At 39.4% G+C, this 15,939-nt stretch overlaps 1 protein-coding gene across 2 annotated transcripts in view; it reads left to right on the forward strand.

Annotated features, from left to right (window-relative positions):
* BPTF (bromodomain PHD finger transcription factor) overlaps positions 1-14,854 on the forward strand; it is a 50,473-nt gene extending 35,619 nt beyond the window's left edge. For both annotated transcript variants that reach the window (XM_030461886.1, XM_030461887.1), the window contains exons 24-32: positions 104-984; positions 1,725-1,807; positions 2,748-2,973; positions 3,386-3,759; positions 6,952-7,125; positions 8,026-8,218; positions 8,993-9,077; positions 10,835-11,021; positions 13,060-14,854. In XM_030461886.1, the coding sequence (XP_030317746.1) occupies positions 104-984; positions 1,725-1,807; positions 2,748-2,973; positions 3,386-3,759; positions 6,952-7,125; positions 8,026-8,218; positions 8,993-9,077; positions 10,835-11,021; positions 13,060-13,096 (2,240 nt within the window). In that variant the 3' untranslated portion in view covers positions 13,097-14,854. The remainder of the gene's footprint in view (positions 1-103; positions 985-1,724; positions 1,808-2,747; positions 2,974-3,385; positions 3,760-6,951; positions 7,126-8,025; positions 8,219-8,992; positions 9,078-10,834; positions 11,022-13,059) is intronic.
* The last annotated feature ends 1,085 nt before the right edge of the window (positions 14,855-15,939 follow it).

A 15,939-nucleotide genomic window follows, 5' to 3' on the forward strand; every position in this document is an offset into this window, starting at 1 on the left:
ATTTCTGCCTGGAGCTTTAAAGTAGCTGTTAAAGGTTCACATTAGCAAGGCACATAGACCTGACATTTGAAATGAATGGAACATTGTTTTTTATCCTTCACAGCTACAGGGGAACAGAAGCAGGCTCTACAGGCACAGCCAGCATCAGCACTGCCCCCAGCTCAGCCTCAGAGCCAGCCCCAAGTCCAGCCTCAGGGGCAGAACCAGAACACGCAGCCTGTGCCCCCAGCCCAGCCCCAGGCACCCCAGCCAGCACTTCAGCCTGAACCTCAGACCCAGCCTGAACCTCAGACTCCAGCATCTGTTGACTCTCCAGTCACACCTGAAGCACAATCATCTAAATCTCCAGTTCAGTCTCCAGCACAGCCCCAGGCCCAAGGGCAATCTCCAGTCCAAGTCCAGAGTCAGCAGCAGACTGGAATCCTTCCACAAGGCCAGTCCCAAGTCCAGCCTCAGCAACCAGCTCAGGTGCAGACTACAACCCAACAACAGATTCAGATGCAGCCCCATGCTCCCATACAAATTCAAGCTCAGCTGCAGCAATCACAACCTCAGGTTCAGACTTCTGTCTCCACCCTTCCAACTACTCAAAGTTTAAATCAGGTTCCTGTGCAATCCCCAGCTCGTCCTCAGCTGCAACTTCAGCAGCCTCCAACAAAAGTTATTACAGTGCCTCAGCTTCAGCAACAAGTCCAAGTTCTCTCTCAGCTTCAGTCACATGTTGTGGCTCAGATACAAGCCCAACAAGGCAGTGTGCCCCAGCAGATCAAGCTTCAGTTACCTATTCAGATTCAACAAACTAGCCCAGTACAGGCTCACCAGATTCAGAATGTGGTAACAGTTCAAGCAGCTAGTGTTCAGGAGCAGCTGCAGAGAGTTCAGCAGCTCAGGGAGCAGCAACAGAAGAAAAAACAGCAACAGATAGAAATTAAACGTGAGCACACCCTTCAGGCTTCTAATCAAAGTGACATTATCCAGAAACAGGTAAAGTTAACAGAAGGAAATTAAAACTTAATGAAACAAATCTCATTTTAAATGCCTGTTCTTGTTAACAATGTTAATACATTTGATAGGCAGTTAATTTGATTCTTTCAAAGTTAGTGCACGATTGCTTTTAGCAATTTAATCAAATATTCTGAGTTAATTCACCACATCGAGTCAATTGTACCATGTCTGCAGTCTTCTGGCATCTTGATTCAACTTACCACTTGCTGCTGGGACAATGTATCTTAATTCTCAGTTCAGGAAAGACAGGTTACAGTCAGGAGAGCTGATGCTCAGAACACATGTAAAGACCTTTCATTGCCTGCTATAGGAAACTGAGGTTTCAAAGAGGTATCTGAAATGTAATGCTGTTGGATGGCTGCAGGGCTTAAAAATGCATTCATATATATTAGACTCTTACCATTTTTTTTTTATTAAACCAACCAGTGACTGAAGAAATACTGTCAATTTACATTTAGTCCCTAGGTTTAAACATAAGCAAAATATCCTACTCTGTCTGGGGGGGGGAGGTGGTGTGATTTTTCCAGTTTCCTTTTCCATTTTCTAACAGTTGCTTCAAACAAGCACTGCCCCTCCTGATGACATCAGATTTATTTTGTCACTTACTGAAATAAGTAACACTTCAACTTTAAATTAGGAAATGTCCTGGTTCTCCCAGTATTATTACAAAACACCAGCTAAAGTTTTTATATTTTTCTGGATTCTGTATCATCCTACAGGTGGTTATGAAACAGAATGCTGTCATAGAACACTTGAAACAGAAGAAGACATTGACTCCAGCTGAGAGGGAAGAAAATCAGAGGTGAATGTGCATCATAGTGCATCTTTAGATGTGAAAGTTTTACATTTATAATTTTTTTTTAGTGCTGGTGTAACAAAACTCCCTTTTGTAAAGACCTGCTTAAAGAAATTCTCCTATTTTAAAAGTGATTGCAGCAACACTCAAAAGTGGCTTTCATAATGATGTTCTTTTAAGTAATTGAATACTCTATATTCTCAATTTTATTTTGAGGTATGTTTTTAAAGAGGAATGTTGTATTGCATGTGTTTGGAGCAGGTTACAGTTTTAAATTCAAAGTAAAAACTATATTTAAAGGAGCACAGAATGAAGAATTAATGATTCTGTTGCAAAAAAATCTTGCTTGTCCTTTAGCATGGCAGTTCCTTTCCATTCTTGTCTAGTGTGCATCCCACTCTGCAGGAGGAATTGAAGAGTTGGAAGATTGTGCTGTTCAACCAACTGCTTGAAGCTGCTAAACACAAATTTGGAGTGTTTGCCATTTGTCATAGAGTTATTTTGACTCCTCACTCATGCAGTTGCTTCAATTGGATAATCACAAGTGTGTGTTTTGCCAGCTAGTAAGAAAAAGAAATATTTTTGGTAAAATTCTGGTCACCAAATCAGAGCACAAACTTGGCTGATGGCAGCAGGTGATATTCATTTAGTGTTAACAACTGCATAAAAAAAACATGTATTGTCATATACTCTTCATTTAATGATGCTTTTAATGATGCTAATGGCCCTCTTAAGCCTAACTAGTGACCTGGCCTCTCCCAGTGGTGTTCTGGTAAATAAGTTTGAGTGGGAGCAATGTGCATTACTCAACTTACCTGGTATGCCTTAAGAATTTTAATCATTTATCTTGCAAGCTGCAGAGACTGGAGAGTTAAGTGATTCTGCATTCTCAACTGGGGATAAATAGGCTGCTCAGCACAATGTGCCTTTTCTTTTTCTTCCCCAGAATGATTGTGTGCAACCAAGTGATGAAGTATATTCTGGATAAGATAGACAAAGAAGAAAAACAGGCAGCTAAGAAAAGAAAGCGAGAAGAGAGTGTGGAACAGAAGCGGAGTAAACAGAACGCTACTAAGCTCTCAGCTCTGCTTTTCAAGCATAAAGAACAGCTGAAAGCTGAAATACTGAAAAAAAGAGCACTTCTAGACAAAGATCTACAAATTGAAGTGCAGGTAAGGACAGTTATTCTCAAAGACTAATTTGATTGTAATCTGGGGAGGATGTTTCTTAATTTTTAATTTGTGTTTGCTCAATGAGTTGTTAAATAAAAACACGGGAAGAAGTTCTGATTGTGGCTGTGTGGATCTCTGCAAAGCTAGTGCATGTCCTTAGGGTGCCTGGTTTTCATCTGCACTGAAGTTACCTTGTTTCCTGAACCAGCTTCTGATAAATTGCAACCAGTGGGTCATAGTAAGCCAAGAGTGTTATGAGAATTGTAGGTTAAACACATCTAAAGAACTGTGCGTTTAAATGGCTTTATGTATCTCCTTTTGGTTAAGCATAGGGGTTTATGTCTAGATTTTAATCCTGTCCTGGTATAACCATATGAAGTGTCTTCCTCTCTATTCATTTAATGTACTTCAGGAGGAGCTAAGGAAAGACTTGGCTAAAATTAAGAAAGAAAAAGAAAAAGCCCAGGCAGCTGCTGCTGCAGCCGCAGCCGCTGCAGCCGCTGCACCACCGCCGCCACCGCCACCTCCTCCACCACCACCACCCCAGCAGCATGCAGCCAGCATCACCTCCACCTCTTCTTCCACCTCCTCTTCCTCCTCCTCCTCCTCCTCCTCCTCCACCACCCTCCCCATGGCTGTGTCCTCCCAGAAGAGAAAACGAGAGGAGGAGAAAGACTCGTCAGCTTCCAAGTCCAAGAAAAAGAAAATGATTTCTACTACCTCAAAGGAAACAAAGAAGGACACAAAGCTTTACTGCATCTGTAAAACGCCTTATGATGAGTCTAAGTGAGTAGTGAATGCCACAGCCTTTTACTGTGTTTCCTTAGCTGTAGGTTTAGTGCTTAGCTGTTAGTGCAAGGTAGCTCTAGACCTGAAGTTTAGAGTATCAGATCTTATTGCAGTGATCACTAAGGTACAAGGAATAAAGTCTGTTTTCCACTAGAAGTTACAAAACTGTTAACATACTTAATTTATGCTGTTAGTGTATGTGATTTATAGTTTTACTTGTTTGCATGTTTCCATTGTATGACCTCTCTGTCTCACATGCACATACTCTTTTTTCTTTTTTTTTCCTCCGCTCTGTTGTTCTTTCTTTGCCGTTTTGCCTCTGCCTCGGAAGCAAGTGACACTTTGGTTTGAGCAGTGTCTTAAGAAGAAGTTCAGTAGCTGATGTTCTTTAGAAATGGCTTTGGTACCGTCTTCAAATAAATTACTTTTTTTTTTGTAAGTCAATAGCCAGTAAAAGGGGTTCCAAGTTATTGGACTGCAGTTCACTTTGGACAATGTTTCGGGTAGAAGTGTTTTCCATGTGTTATAATTTACATCCCAGGGTTGGTAAATGAATATATAAGCATTTGACAAAGTGAAAACTGCAGTTCTCTGTAGTTTGATTGTGATTGAGGGAAAATACTTGTTACATACAAATTAGGAAGTGGTGGATTGGAAGATTCAGTGGCTTGGTGTATAGTGAGTGGTATGCATTCCTGCTTAAGCTAGAAGTGACTAAGAGATACAGTTAGTGAGTTAACATCTGATAGCTGTGTAGAGATGCAGGTAAAATAAATTGCATATGTATCTTCTGAACAAGTGACAATACCAAAAGGTATTAATTGGTGCTATTTAGTGGTGGTTTAAATGCTGGTAAGAGAAGGAAACCATAGAGGTGGAGTAGTGCTTTCACTCCAGGAATGGTTCTTCCATTCCAAATGTAGGGTCAGGGCTAGAGGAGCTCTGGAAGTTCCTTTTACACTTTGAAAAATTTTTAAATTTTTTGTTTAAAATTGAGGTCACCTTGGCTGTTCAGCAGCTCTGACCATTGCATCCATGTGGGGAATGGGACTGCTCTTGGAGCTGCCACTGTTGTGGAAGCAGCAGACTTGTGATGCCCTGGTTGTTATGCACTGTTCCATGTAGGGGATGTCACTGGTGTCACTCACAGTAAGAACAGGTTGTGTTAGGCATTCTGTCATCCAGCAAACCTAAGGGGGATCCCCTGTTCTCTTTTTCTTGTGATAGCAAAGGTCTGTGTATTACTGCTTCTGTTGTTAGTGACAGACCTGTCACAAAAATGAGATAAAATGAGCAAAAGGATTTAATTGTCAGAGTAACTCTTGACGTCCTTGGGCGTTTGAGTAAGCTGATGAAAAATGTGGTCACAGACTGAATTTTGATAGCCTGAATCAAGAACTGTGCTTAAATGCATGGAATGAAACTTCAAGAAAATGGAACATCAATGGTCTTGCATATCATATCCTTAGTGATATGATCCAACTTTGCTGCTTTTCTTTTTTGTGAATTCTGAATTTTACCATCTTACAAATCATGGCTGTGCTTTTGAATTATGTTATCTTCTCACTCTTTGGGAAGAGATTAGTCAGATTTTAAAACAGTTTTGTGGTAAATATTTTTTATTTTCACATACAAAGGCATCAGATACTCCTCTTTGTGCTGGTGTCTCTTTTCTACTCCACAAATCTAGAGGTGCTGCTTGAAAAGCTGATTTATAGTATATTATGAATATCCAATGCATTTTTTAGAATTTAGTAAATCCTCAAAAGTAACTCTGTGTTGTGAGTTTTTACTGCAAGTCTCTTATGACCTATTTCTCACTCGTGATACTCCAGGGTTGCAGGGGTTTGCTGATACTGTGTTTGAGGATGGTTGATAAGGGAATCTTGACATTCCTACTCAGATTCCAACCTGTTAAAGCATTATGTGGCACTTGTCCCACAGTCCTAGTGGCAAGGTTTGGCATCTACACCTAGAAATAAGTAGGGAAAGAGAAGAGCTGTTAAACTGTTGTCTCTAGTTGTCAGAGAGCTCTGTGTGTTCTTTATGGAAGGCTGGGTTGTGGGATATTTCTTTCCAGGAGTTGTCTGACTGAAGATGAAGAGAAAAGGCAGAATCTGAGTTTCTGGAACTTATGCAGAGCCCCAGGAAATGAGGGATGCTTGTTTTGTTCAACATGTGCTAGCTGCCACCCTGTTGTTGGTGTGTGCTGGTTCAGGGGTTGGTGCTTGCAGAGGTGCAGTGAGGATGGATGGCAGGTGATGATCTCTGCAGTGTAGGAATCTGGAGGTTCTGAGTCAGCTTGCTTTTGCTTAGGCAGAGAGAATGGATGTGTAACTTTGCCCATCTGGTTGAATGTCACTAGTCACAGGCACGTTTTGAGATATCCATACACGAAATGTCAAACATCCTTGCATAATATTTTACAGTTTTGTCACATCATTCTGTGCAAGGTCCCATTCACATGATTCTCTCCCTGGTTCCCTTCACTTTGTGTCATACCATACCTGGTTCTGTCACATAGCTGTGTCTGAGAGCAGACATTATTCTCTGAAGAATGCTCCACATTCCAATTTGTTGCAGTTTTGAGTAGTTTTATAGCTGTTTTTCAGTGCCCCCACCCCCCAAAAAAATATAAAATTGACACAACCATGTCCTGACCCAGTTTTCTTTTGTTCATGTTATACCAATATGTATCCTACACATGGCTGGTATGCATGTTCTCTGTAGTGTTCCTGTAACTCCTAGCTGGTGTTTGCGCTTTGCTTTTGTTTTTTAAATTAACTGAGACCTACATTTTCAAATCTTAAAGAAACATTTCAGTGGCTCTTCAGCTGCAGTTTTGAAAATGTACATCTTTTTCTTTGGCCTTGTCTTTTTGTGCCTTTTATAGTTTTTCAAACACAACACGTTGGAGACAGACGTTTTTAGCCCAGTTTTGTCCAAGTCTGGTCACTTATTGATGTGCATTTTAATGAACTGTCAATTTAAAACTGGCCCAAAGTCACCTTACTGACAGTATAGCAGCAGCATGTTAGTTTGTAAGGGCTCTAGGAAGCAGGGAAACCCAGACAGAACATTGAAGAAACTGGGTCAGCAAGAAAGTGCATCAGAGAGAAGTGCAGGGAAAAAGTGCCATGCCATTTGAAATGACAATTACATTGTCATTTTCATTGTGAATACTTTTAGGTTCTATATTGGCTGTGATCTTTGTACTAACTGGTATCATGGAGAATGTGTTGGCATCACAGAAAAGGAGGCTAAGAAAATGGATGTGTACATCTGTAATGATTGTAAACGGGCACAAGAGGGCAGCAGTGAGGAATTGTACTGTATCTGCAGAACACCTTATGATGAGTCACAGTGAGTTCGGATAAGAACCTCTTATTTAATGTTTAGGTAGCAAACTGCTCTGACTGTGGTTACCTGTTCCTTGCAAAGAAAAAAAAAAAAAAAAAAGACGTTATTCTGCATATGTTGTGTTCCTTCGTGATGCAAAATGCTTTTCAGTAATTGTCTTCCTCTCCAAAATGTTTCTATGCAGTAAATGTTTAGGAAAAGTGACATTTTTCAGGGTGGTTGAAATGTAATGTGTTTGGGGTTTGTTTGGGTTGTTTGTTTTTTTTTTTAAATCCATGTAGTTTAAATTGTTGGGGGGGTTTACTCTTTTTTCTTTTTTTTTTTTTTTAACAAGGGATGGCTAGAAAGATAAATGTAGTATCCAGTGGATTTTTGTGTGTGTGCTTTAATCTGATCTGGCTAGAAAACATAATTTTAGTATGGGGGTATATGGTTGGTATCTTACTGTAGGGCTTTGTGTCCTAGAATACCCCTTCTGCATTCAGCTACAGGACTGAAGCTTCCATATGAAAAATACTTGTACAGAGTGAAACAAGAGCCCCAGTTGTAATCCAGTTTGTGCAAAATGTATCTTGAATTGTTTTGGGATGGAGGTTGGATGAGGACTTGGCATTACAGTGTTCCTTTCAACTCTAAAGCAGAGGCATGATTTTTGAAATCCTGATTGCTTGAAAGTGCTTAATTTAGGAACTAATTTTGAAGCAGTCTGTAGTTCACCTTGCTGGTCAGATACAAAACCACTTTTATTACTGTAATTAGAGTTTGTCTGTGTTAATACTGTGTCACACTGATGTATTTAATCATGCCAAGTATCTGCTTGTGTGCAGAGGATGGCAGGGTGATGAATCTAAGTGTAACCTTTAACCAGATGGAGTCACTAACATTTTTTTTGGGGTCTTGCAGATTTTACATTGGCTGCGACCGATGTCAGAACTGGTACCACGGGCGCTGTGTGGGCATCTTACAGAGTGAGGCTGATCTCATTGATGAGTATGTGTGTCCACAGTGTCAGTCCACAGAAGATGCCATGACTGTACTCAGCCCACTCACTGATAAAGATTATGAAGGTTTGAGAAGAGTGCTACGGTCCTTACAGGTGAGAATAAGGGTGGCAGCCAAGTGGAGAGTGTTTAAACTGTCCAGGACCTAGTGAGTCTTGGAGGAAGTTTTGATCTCTCCTCCAGTTGTTGTTTGAGACCTTTTTAAAAGGAAATAGCTAAGCTCTTTTTCTTTTCTCAGATTTTCTCTGATTTCTGATTACAGAATCTCTGCTCCTCAGAGTCTAATCACTAATCTCAGCAGTCTCCAGATGATGACATCCTGATAATAAGAATGACATCAATCTGTTGCAGTATCTTTCTGGTTTATTTGCCACTCCCAAATGTAGTTGCTGCTTTAACTGTAAAAAAACTCCAAGGATTTTGATAAAATACTTGTGTTGTGACAAATCCCCAAAGAGTAATATTTTGCACTGTTCTACATTTCACAGACATTTGGGAAAACTGATTAATTTTAGAGTACTTGGAAGTGAAAAGAGTGGCCTGTTGCTGGGTGCAAAGTGCCAGGAACTCTCAGTAAATTTATTAGGTGTGTTTCTGTGCAGCCTGGTTAGCAGAGTATCCTGTTATGTCTGAATTTCATGTTCTTTTATTTCTGTTTTGAAGACCAACTCTTCAGCCATTGCCATTGACCATTAATGTTTACCCAGAGAGATGAGAATGAGCTCTCATCTCATCAGATGAGATCCTTTCATATAAAGCTGCACTTCTTCCTTAAATTCAACCCTAGACCCCAACAGATAAAGATACAATGAAAATATTAACTACTAAATTGTGGTAATTTTTGTTATTTTATCTCATTTTCCTGACAGGCTCACAAGATGGCATGGCCATTCCTAGAACCAGTAGATCCCAATGATGCACCAGATTATTATGGTGTTATTAAAGAACCAATGGGTAAGTGTTCCTGAGCAATGGTGTGGGTGAGTGGATTTGGGGTTTTTGAATATCAAATTAATTAATTAACTGCTGACCATTTCCATCAAGGGATCTTAGCTATGTTTTGCAGTTAATCAGGGAAAACAAACCAAATACCTTGTCATGCATCTGAGAAGAACTAGTGTATCATTTCAGCTTTCCCTACACCTACACCCTATTCATCTTGAAAATAGGAAAGTTAAATTTAGTATCTTGGCAGAATAGCAGTATGGTGGCTAAAAATAATATTTTGCATAGAAATAGCATCCCTTTCTCTTCCAAAGTTTTGGATTGTGTTACAAAAAGGCTGTACAATTCCAGTTCCTTAACTGATGGATTAATGTTTATAAAGGAAGCTCAAATGATAATTAAGCATATGATGATTGAATGAAGAAAACAAAAGTGCATTTAGCTCTTACAGACATAACCAACAGGAAAATACAGTTATAAGTATACAAATAAATATCTTTTAAATATAGTTAATTCAGGCCCATTGGTGTTTGTTTGCACATATTCTGGCATTACTGGGATTTCCTAATGAGCACTGTAAGGGTATTTTCCAAGGGCAGGTCACTGTTTTTCCAGCCAGAATTGCCACAGTACATTCAGACAGCTATTCTTACAATTTGCAGTTCTTGTTCCTCTTCCTCTTTTTAGTTTACATTTGATGAAAAGGGGACAATTGCTGCTTACTTCACCTTTCTGGTCCCATTAATGTGTGAAGTCAGTAAGACTGAGAGCATTAGCATTTTACATGATCCTTGAAATCTCTCTCATCTGTGCCATATGGTAATGTGCATATACCCATAAAAACTAATAATTCATTCAAAGCAGGCCATGAATTCAGATAAATAATGAGCAGCTTTAGATAGCTGTTACAGGTTCACACATGACAGTTCTGGGCCCCTCAGCTCAGGAAGGAAATTGAGGTGCTGGAGCAGGTCCAAAGGAGGCAACTGGGCTGGTGAAGGGACTCGAGCACAGACCCTATGAGGAGAGGCTGAGGGAGCTGGGGGTGTTGAGACTGGAGAAGAGGAGGCTCAGGGGAGACCTCATCACTCTCTCCAACTCCCTGAAAGGAGGTTGGAGCCAGGGGGGGGTTGGTCTCTTTCCCCAGGCAACTCTCAGCAAGACAAGAGGGCAGGGTCTCAAGTTGTGCCAGGGGAGGTTTAGGTTGGAGATTAGAAAGAATTTCTTTCTGGAGAGGGTGATCAGACATTGGAATGGGCTGCCCAGGGAAGTAGTGGATTCTCCGTGTCTGGAGATATTTCCAAAGAGCCTGGATGTGGCACTGAGTGCCATGGGCTGGGAACTGCAGTGGGAGTGGATCAAGGGTTGGACTTGATGATCTCTGAGGTCTCTTCCAACCCAGCCAATTCTATGATTCTATGACTTGGTCTCAGTGTGAGCTGTAAAGAAAATTAAGTACAATTACTGAAGCCAGATTTTCTGCCTGGTTTTTGTCCTTAATTTCTTCAAGAAAAAAAATAAACCCTTCCTGCAAGGACCCGTGTTTTCCAAGGTCATTTTGGTACTTGTGTTTTAATTTAGCTGCACACAGCATATTCAGGAATAAATATTTGTTGTGATGGAGCCACACTGGTACCCCCACCTCCCAACCAGCATCCCTGGCACTGTGACAAACCTGGATAGGCTTTGATTCCCACAGTCTGACAGTGTGAGCATCTGGTGAGCACAAAAATGTCTCATTTTAATCATCTCTGGTTTCTTTAAAGACCTTGCCACCATGGAAGAAAGAATACTGAAACGTTACTACAAAAAGGTCACGGAGTTTGTGGCAGATATGACCAAAATTTTTGATAACTGCCGTTACTACAATCCCAGTGACTCCCCTTTTTACCAATGTGCAGAAGTTCTTGAATCATTCTTTGTACAGAAACTAAAAGGATTTAAAGCAAGCAGGTAAGCTAAAAGTAATCCTAACCTCAGATGTTCTCCTATCTCCTCAGCTCTCCTTGATGCTTTTATAGGCTTTCTTTGCACTCATACAGGGCTTTGCCTCTCCTTGCACTTTCCAGGACAACTGCTGCTCTTTTAACAGGAAAAAAATGTTCTGTAATAGCCAGGTGTCATTCTCTGTTAAAATTACAGCTTAAATGTTTGTTTGGGTTTTTTTTGGGTGTTACTTTGTCCTGTTTATTCAAAATGAGCTGTTAGGTGCAAGTTTGGGCAGTATCATAAAGGTAGAAAATTTGACTGATGCTTGAATTCACTGCTGCAGAAAACTTCTTGAAAATCATTTCTGATCAGGACAAATACTGTGTTTTTCTAAGTTCTAGTAATGTTCTTCTGTGCACTAAGTGCTCTGCAGATACTAAAAAGAGACAGCCCTTCCATTAGCCTTATAATCCAATGAAAGAAATGGAAAAAATCTTTATTTTTACTACCTTCTCTCATCTTCTTATAACTTAATATACATGAAACAGAAGAAGTAAGGTTTAAAGTACATCATGGAAACTAAGCACAGTTCAAAATTAACTATTTTAAAATAAACACACTTTTAAATAATGTTTTTCTGTAGAAGGTTTCCCCTAATGTAATCATGCTTGAAAAAGAATCTAGTGCTCTGCTACAGTTTTCCTGTTGCTTGCCAGTTCTCTCTGGTAGCACGTACACGGGAGTTGTGTGGCACTAGTGAAACTACCATGTGGGATTTCATACAGCTGTTCCTAAAGCAGCTTCCTCAAAACACTGACAGAGAACACTGCTGTGTTCCAGCAGAAGCCAACTGAGTTACAGATGTTGGATGCCTTTCAGCATTACTCAGAAATTGTGTATTTGTAGTAAACTTTGTCCTCCTGACTGGAACAGCCAGAAGTGTAGCAGACTGCTACGTGTAGCAGACATAATCATGCAAGGTTATATCAATTTGTAATTAACTAAATTGAAAGCTTCACTTTCCATCCATTATTTTGGAAGCTGTCATTTTCTGTAAGCAACAAGAGCAGGACTGATAAGAAGGGATGAGATCAAATGAATTAGTCCAGCAATTTCCTTCCAATGTAATACTGTATTAATGATTTTATCAGGTGTTTTTCAACTCATGTTTCCATTATCTTGCTTTATCTGGTTATCCAGCACCCACTGCTTGCACACAGATCTCATCACTGCATCTTATTTGTTATTGTTTCTCATTTATACCATCCATGTTCTTTCTTTTCTTGCAGATTGTGATATCTTTAGTGTGAACTTTTTAACTGGAGTCAGAACTGGATCTTGGGGTCACTTTCTTTTATTGTACAGTTCAGTGACATTAAACTGCCCTAAAAATCCAGGTCATTTGTCTAAAAAGTAAATGTTGTTGGGCTTTTGGCACACAAACGTGTGCTGGTAGCCCTAACTGTATTAACAAAAAAAATGGTCCCATTCCTCAAATACTGTACTGAAAAAAAAAAGAAAAATTCATATTGAAAACCATGTATTTTATTGTTTTATTTTCAGTCACTAATAAAACTCTGAATGTCAAGGAGGAGTTTTGCTCACCTCTGATTAGCAAAAAATGGGATTTTTAACATGCCTGTTCAGTTTTGGGGTTTTTATTAAGTTAATCCGAAGACTTCTGGAGTAAATTTAAGCAAAGAATACCTTATAAATATTCACTATTTAAAAGGTCTTATTGCTTTCCTTTTGATGGACTGCTTTTATGTAAAACTGATTTCAGGCATTTTGGAATATTCCAGTGACATCCTGAATTTTACAGGTACTGAGCTACTTGTACACTGTAGGAGAGCTAAAGTACTGAGCACAAGTACTGAGCTAAAAAGGAGAAAAAATTGGGAGAGAATTATTTGAAGTGTTCTTTTTATCTGAAAGGCTAAAAAATGACATGGAACATGGTGGGAATTCCCTCATGATGATTTACATTTGGCAACACCTTGCAGCAACTGTGTTCTCCAAACTGAAGGGTGCTTAATTCTTCACTTTCTTCTGTATTCTGCAGGTCCCATAACAACAAACTGCAGTCTACAGCTTCTTAGAGGTCAGCGTGTTAACCTAACACACGAGCAAGAATCTGGTTGTCTGAAAGTTTTTAATTAAGAAGCCAGATGTTTTTAGTCAGGTTATCCTGACAAGACTTGACGTTTTTATTGGTCACAACAGTCAAAATTCTATTCTTGGCTTATTTTGTCCAAAGGACAAAGAAATAAAAATCAGCAGCACCACTTTCTTGTCAAGATCAAATTGTTGTACTATTGTGGCAGAAGCAGGAAATCTTTGTTTTGCTGGAGGAGAGAGAGAGAAAGAGAGGAAGAAAAAAAAGATACAGTAAATGGGGTCACGTTTAACTCCATGGAAATGCCACGTCTGTTCTTCAGTGAAGAAGCTGGTTTAGAGTCCACACAGAAAACTTTGACTGTATTTATTTATTGTTGCAAAAAAGACGCTTTTTTATTGCTGCCCTCATTTGTCAGCTAATTATTTTTTCTTATAAAATCCAGCCCTGGTTACATGTAATCCATTCTGTATCTTAACATGATTCCTGTAGGTAAAAGTACAAGAAGACCTCTAGATGTCTTTTCTTTCTATGAAAGGAGCTGCTATGTACACATGTGCACACACACAGAACTGGGAATCAACAAGGAGTTTATCGTTCATGGTAGATAAAAAACAAAACAATTAAGCTTGCATAAAAGTTGGGCTAAGTGGTCATGGACTACAGACTCTGTTGCCTTGGATATAACAGTACAATTTGTCATTTACTCTGCACCAGACTGAAATGAGTAAAATCTATTTGAAGGTATCTTGTTTGTAAACATTTGTCAGATTCTAATTTTTTTTCTTTTGTATTAAAATTCAAAATATGGATGTATATGAAACAAAATAAATGGAGATCATTGTTCTCCCCACAGATGTAGGTGTCTGAGTGTGCACTAATGTGTTTGTAACACTTTGGGGATCTGTTCAGATGTTTCAGTAGGGGAGGGAAGTGGCCAGGGAGATCGGACTGGATTTTGCTCCAGAGGTGGCGTTCACCACGTCTCATCTTTAGCAGCTGTTATCCCTTTAAAAGATTTCTCCAGTGGTGCCAAAATTACTGTAACAGATAACACTGTAGGAAGTATTTTGTGAAATGTCACTGCCCACCACTGAATTAAGTGATAATTTTGCCAAGTGCTGTAGGAATGTAAAGCACCAAGTGTCATTAGACCTTCACGAGGCGTTCAGGACTGCTCGTTGTTTCCGGAGTGAGGAGTGCTGTCAGGAGGGACAAACTGAAACCACAACCAGATGCAGGTTGCAAACAACGTTGCTGTTCCTCCCCCTCTGTCACTTCCACTTCATGGATGTAAATTATTTACTCCTATTGCCTGTCCACAGTTCATCAGCCATGGTTTGTATGCAGCTCCTCAGCCATTTGGCGAGCTTTTGCACTAACTCACAATTAGCTCCTGGTCTGCAGCAATTTGGGATTTACCCAGTTTATGGATAAGCTCCTTTTGGGTTTAACCTCACACCTTGCTATGCAAGAACCTCTTCTGTTATTTTTCTTAAAAAGATGTTGCTACTGACCACACTTTCTTACACTTCCAGGCTCAGGTGTACAGGTTCTTCTGGGATAATTTTGATCTAATGAACCCCGTGATTTTTTTTGTACATACAAATGTTGTCATTTAACCTATCTGTGAAAATTAAAAATAATTGTTCAATGTGAAAACAATTATCCACTTATGCTTCTTAAAGTTAAGGAAGAGTAGTTGCATTTATAGGTTATGTTGTCCTTTGACAAATGCTGCATATTGTATGCATTGTGTTTTTAATGCAGAAAGGAAAAAAATCTCAACTTCTAACAGCATTTGAACATATCCTGCATCTCATCAAAACATGACAGTATTTCTGTACTACTTATTCATATATAAATATATGACATTTACAACTTTCCTACCTGTAGGCAATAGATTGCTATGTTTTTAACAAATTGTGGCAAACTGAAGAGTACTTTTTTTTGTACCGTATAGGACACGTCATCCTAGACAAATAAAGTAATGTGTTTGACATGGATTTGGTGGTGTTTCTAATGAAACAGTTGATAATGTTATGGTATACAGGCCCTTGGCTTTGCCAGATGATGTACAGTTGCCAGTGAATCAGGTTGATAAAGGAAATAATCAATATGTACAGTTTAATCCTGCTGAGAGCCCATTTGCTGTGTTTTCAGTTATGGTTGAGTAGGTTGAGGTGCTTTTCATGATTAATCTGTGGTGATCCTTTATAGTTTAGTGGGGGAACTGGAAATCCATCACTTGTAATGAATGCCTTGTTTAAATGCATGGTAAGTTGGTAAGATTTGTCACCTCTGTTCAGTCCTCTTTGTATTTTATAAATTATTGCAACATTTGTTTCAAAGTTTCTTGTATTGTAACACAGACTTGGATCCCTACAAGCTTGATTTTCTCTTTTTTGTCTCCTTAAACAAATTTGAAGCAATTATCCTTGGTCTAGATGTAGGTCGTGCAACAGCTAATGGATATATAAAGCAGAATAACAAGTTGGGCTTACCCAAAAACCTTGAGTAAAGCCCTTGAAAGGCAAAAAAATAACAGTGTATTTGTGCACTTAAATTTCTGTGTGTTGGTTGCAGAATTTTCATGCTTAACCTGCAGGGGGAAAGAATTAACTGTAAGGCACCAAAATTACTGTGGGAGCTGCTGCATGTAAGTGTTGTCCTGTGATGCTTCAGGTGTTTGTTCTATGAGTGCAAGATTGTGGAAATCCACTTGCTCCAAGGTTTTTTTATTTCTGTTCAGTACCTTGCTAGCATGTGAAAGCCTGGTAAGAAGTAAGGATGGTTTGCTCTTACTCCAGCTGTTGGGCTGTGAAA

This window comes from Calypte anna, chromosome 18, assembly GCF_003957555.1.
Source record: "Calypte anna isolate BGI_N300 chromosome 18, bCalAnn1_v1.p, whole genome shotgun sequence".
NCBI classification, from domain to species: domain Eukaryota; kingdom Metazoa; phylum Chordata; class Aves; order Apodiformes; family Trochilidae; genus Calypte; species Calypte anna.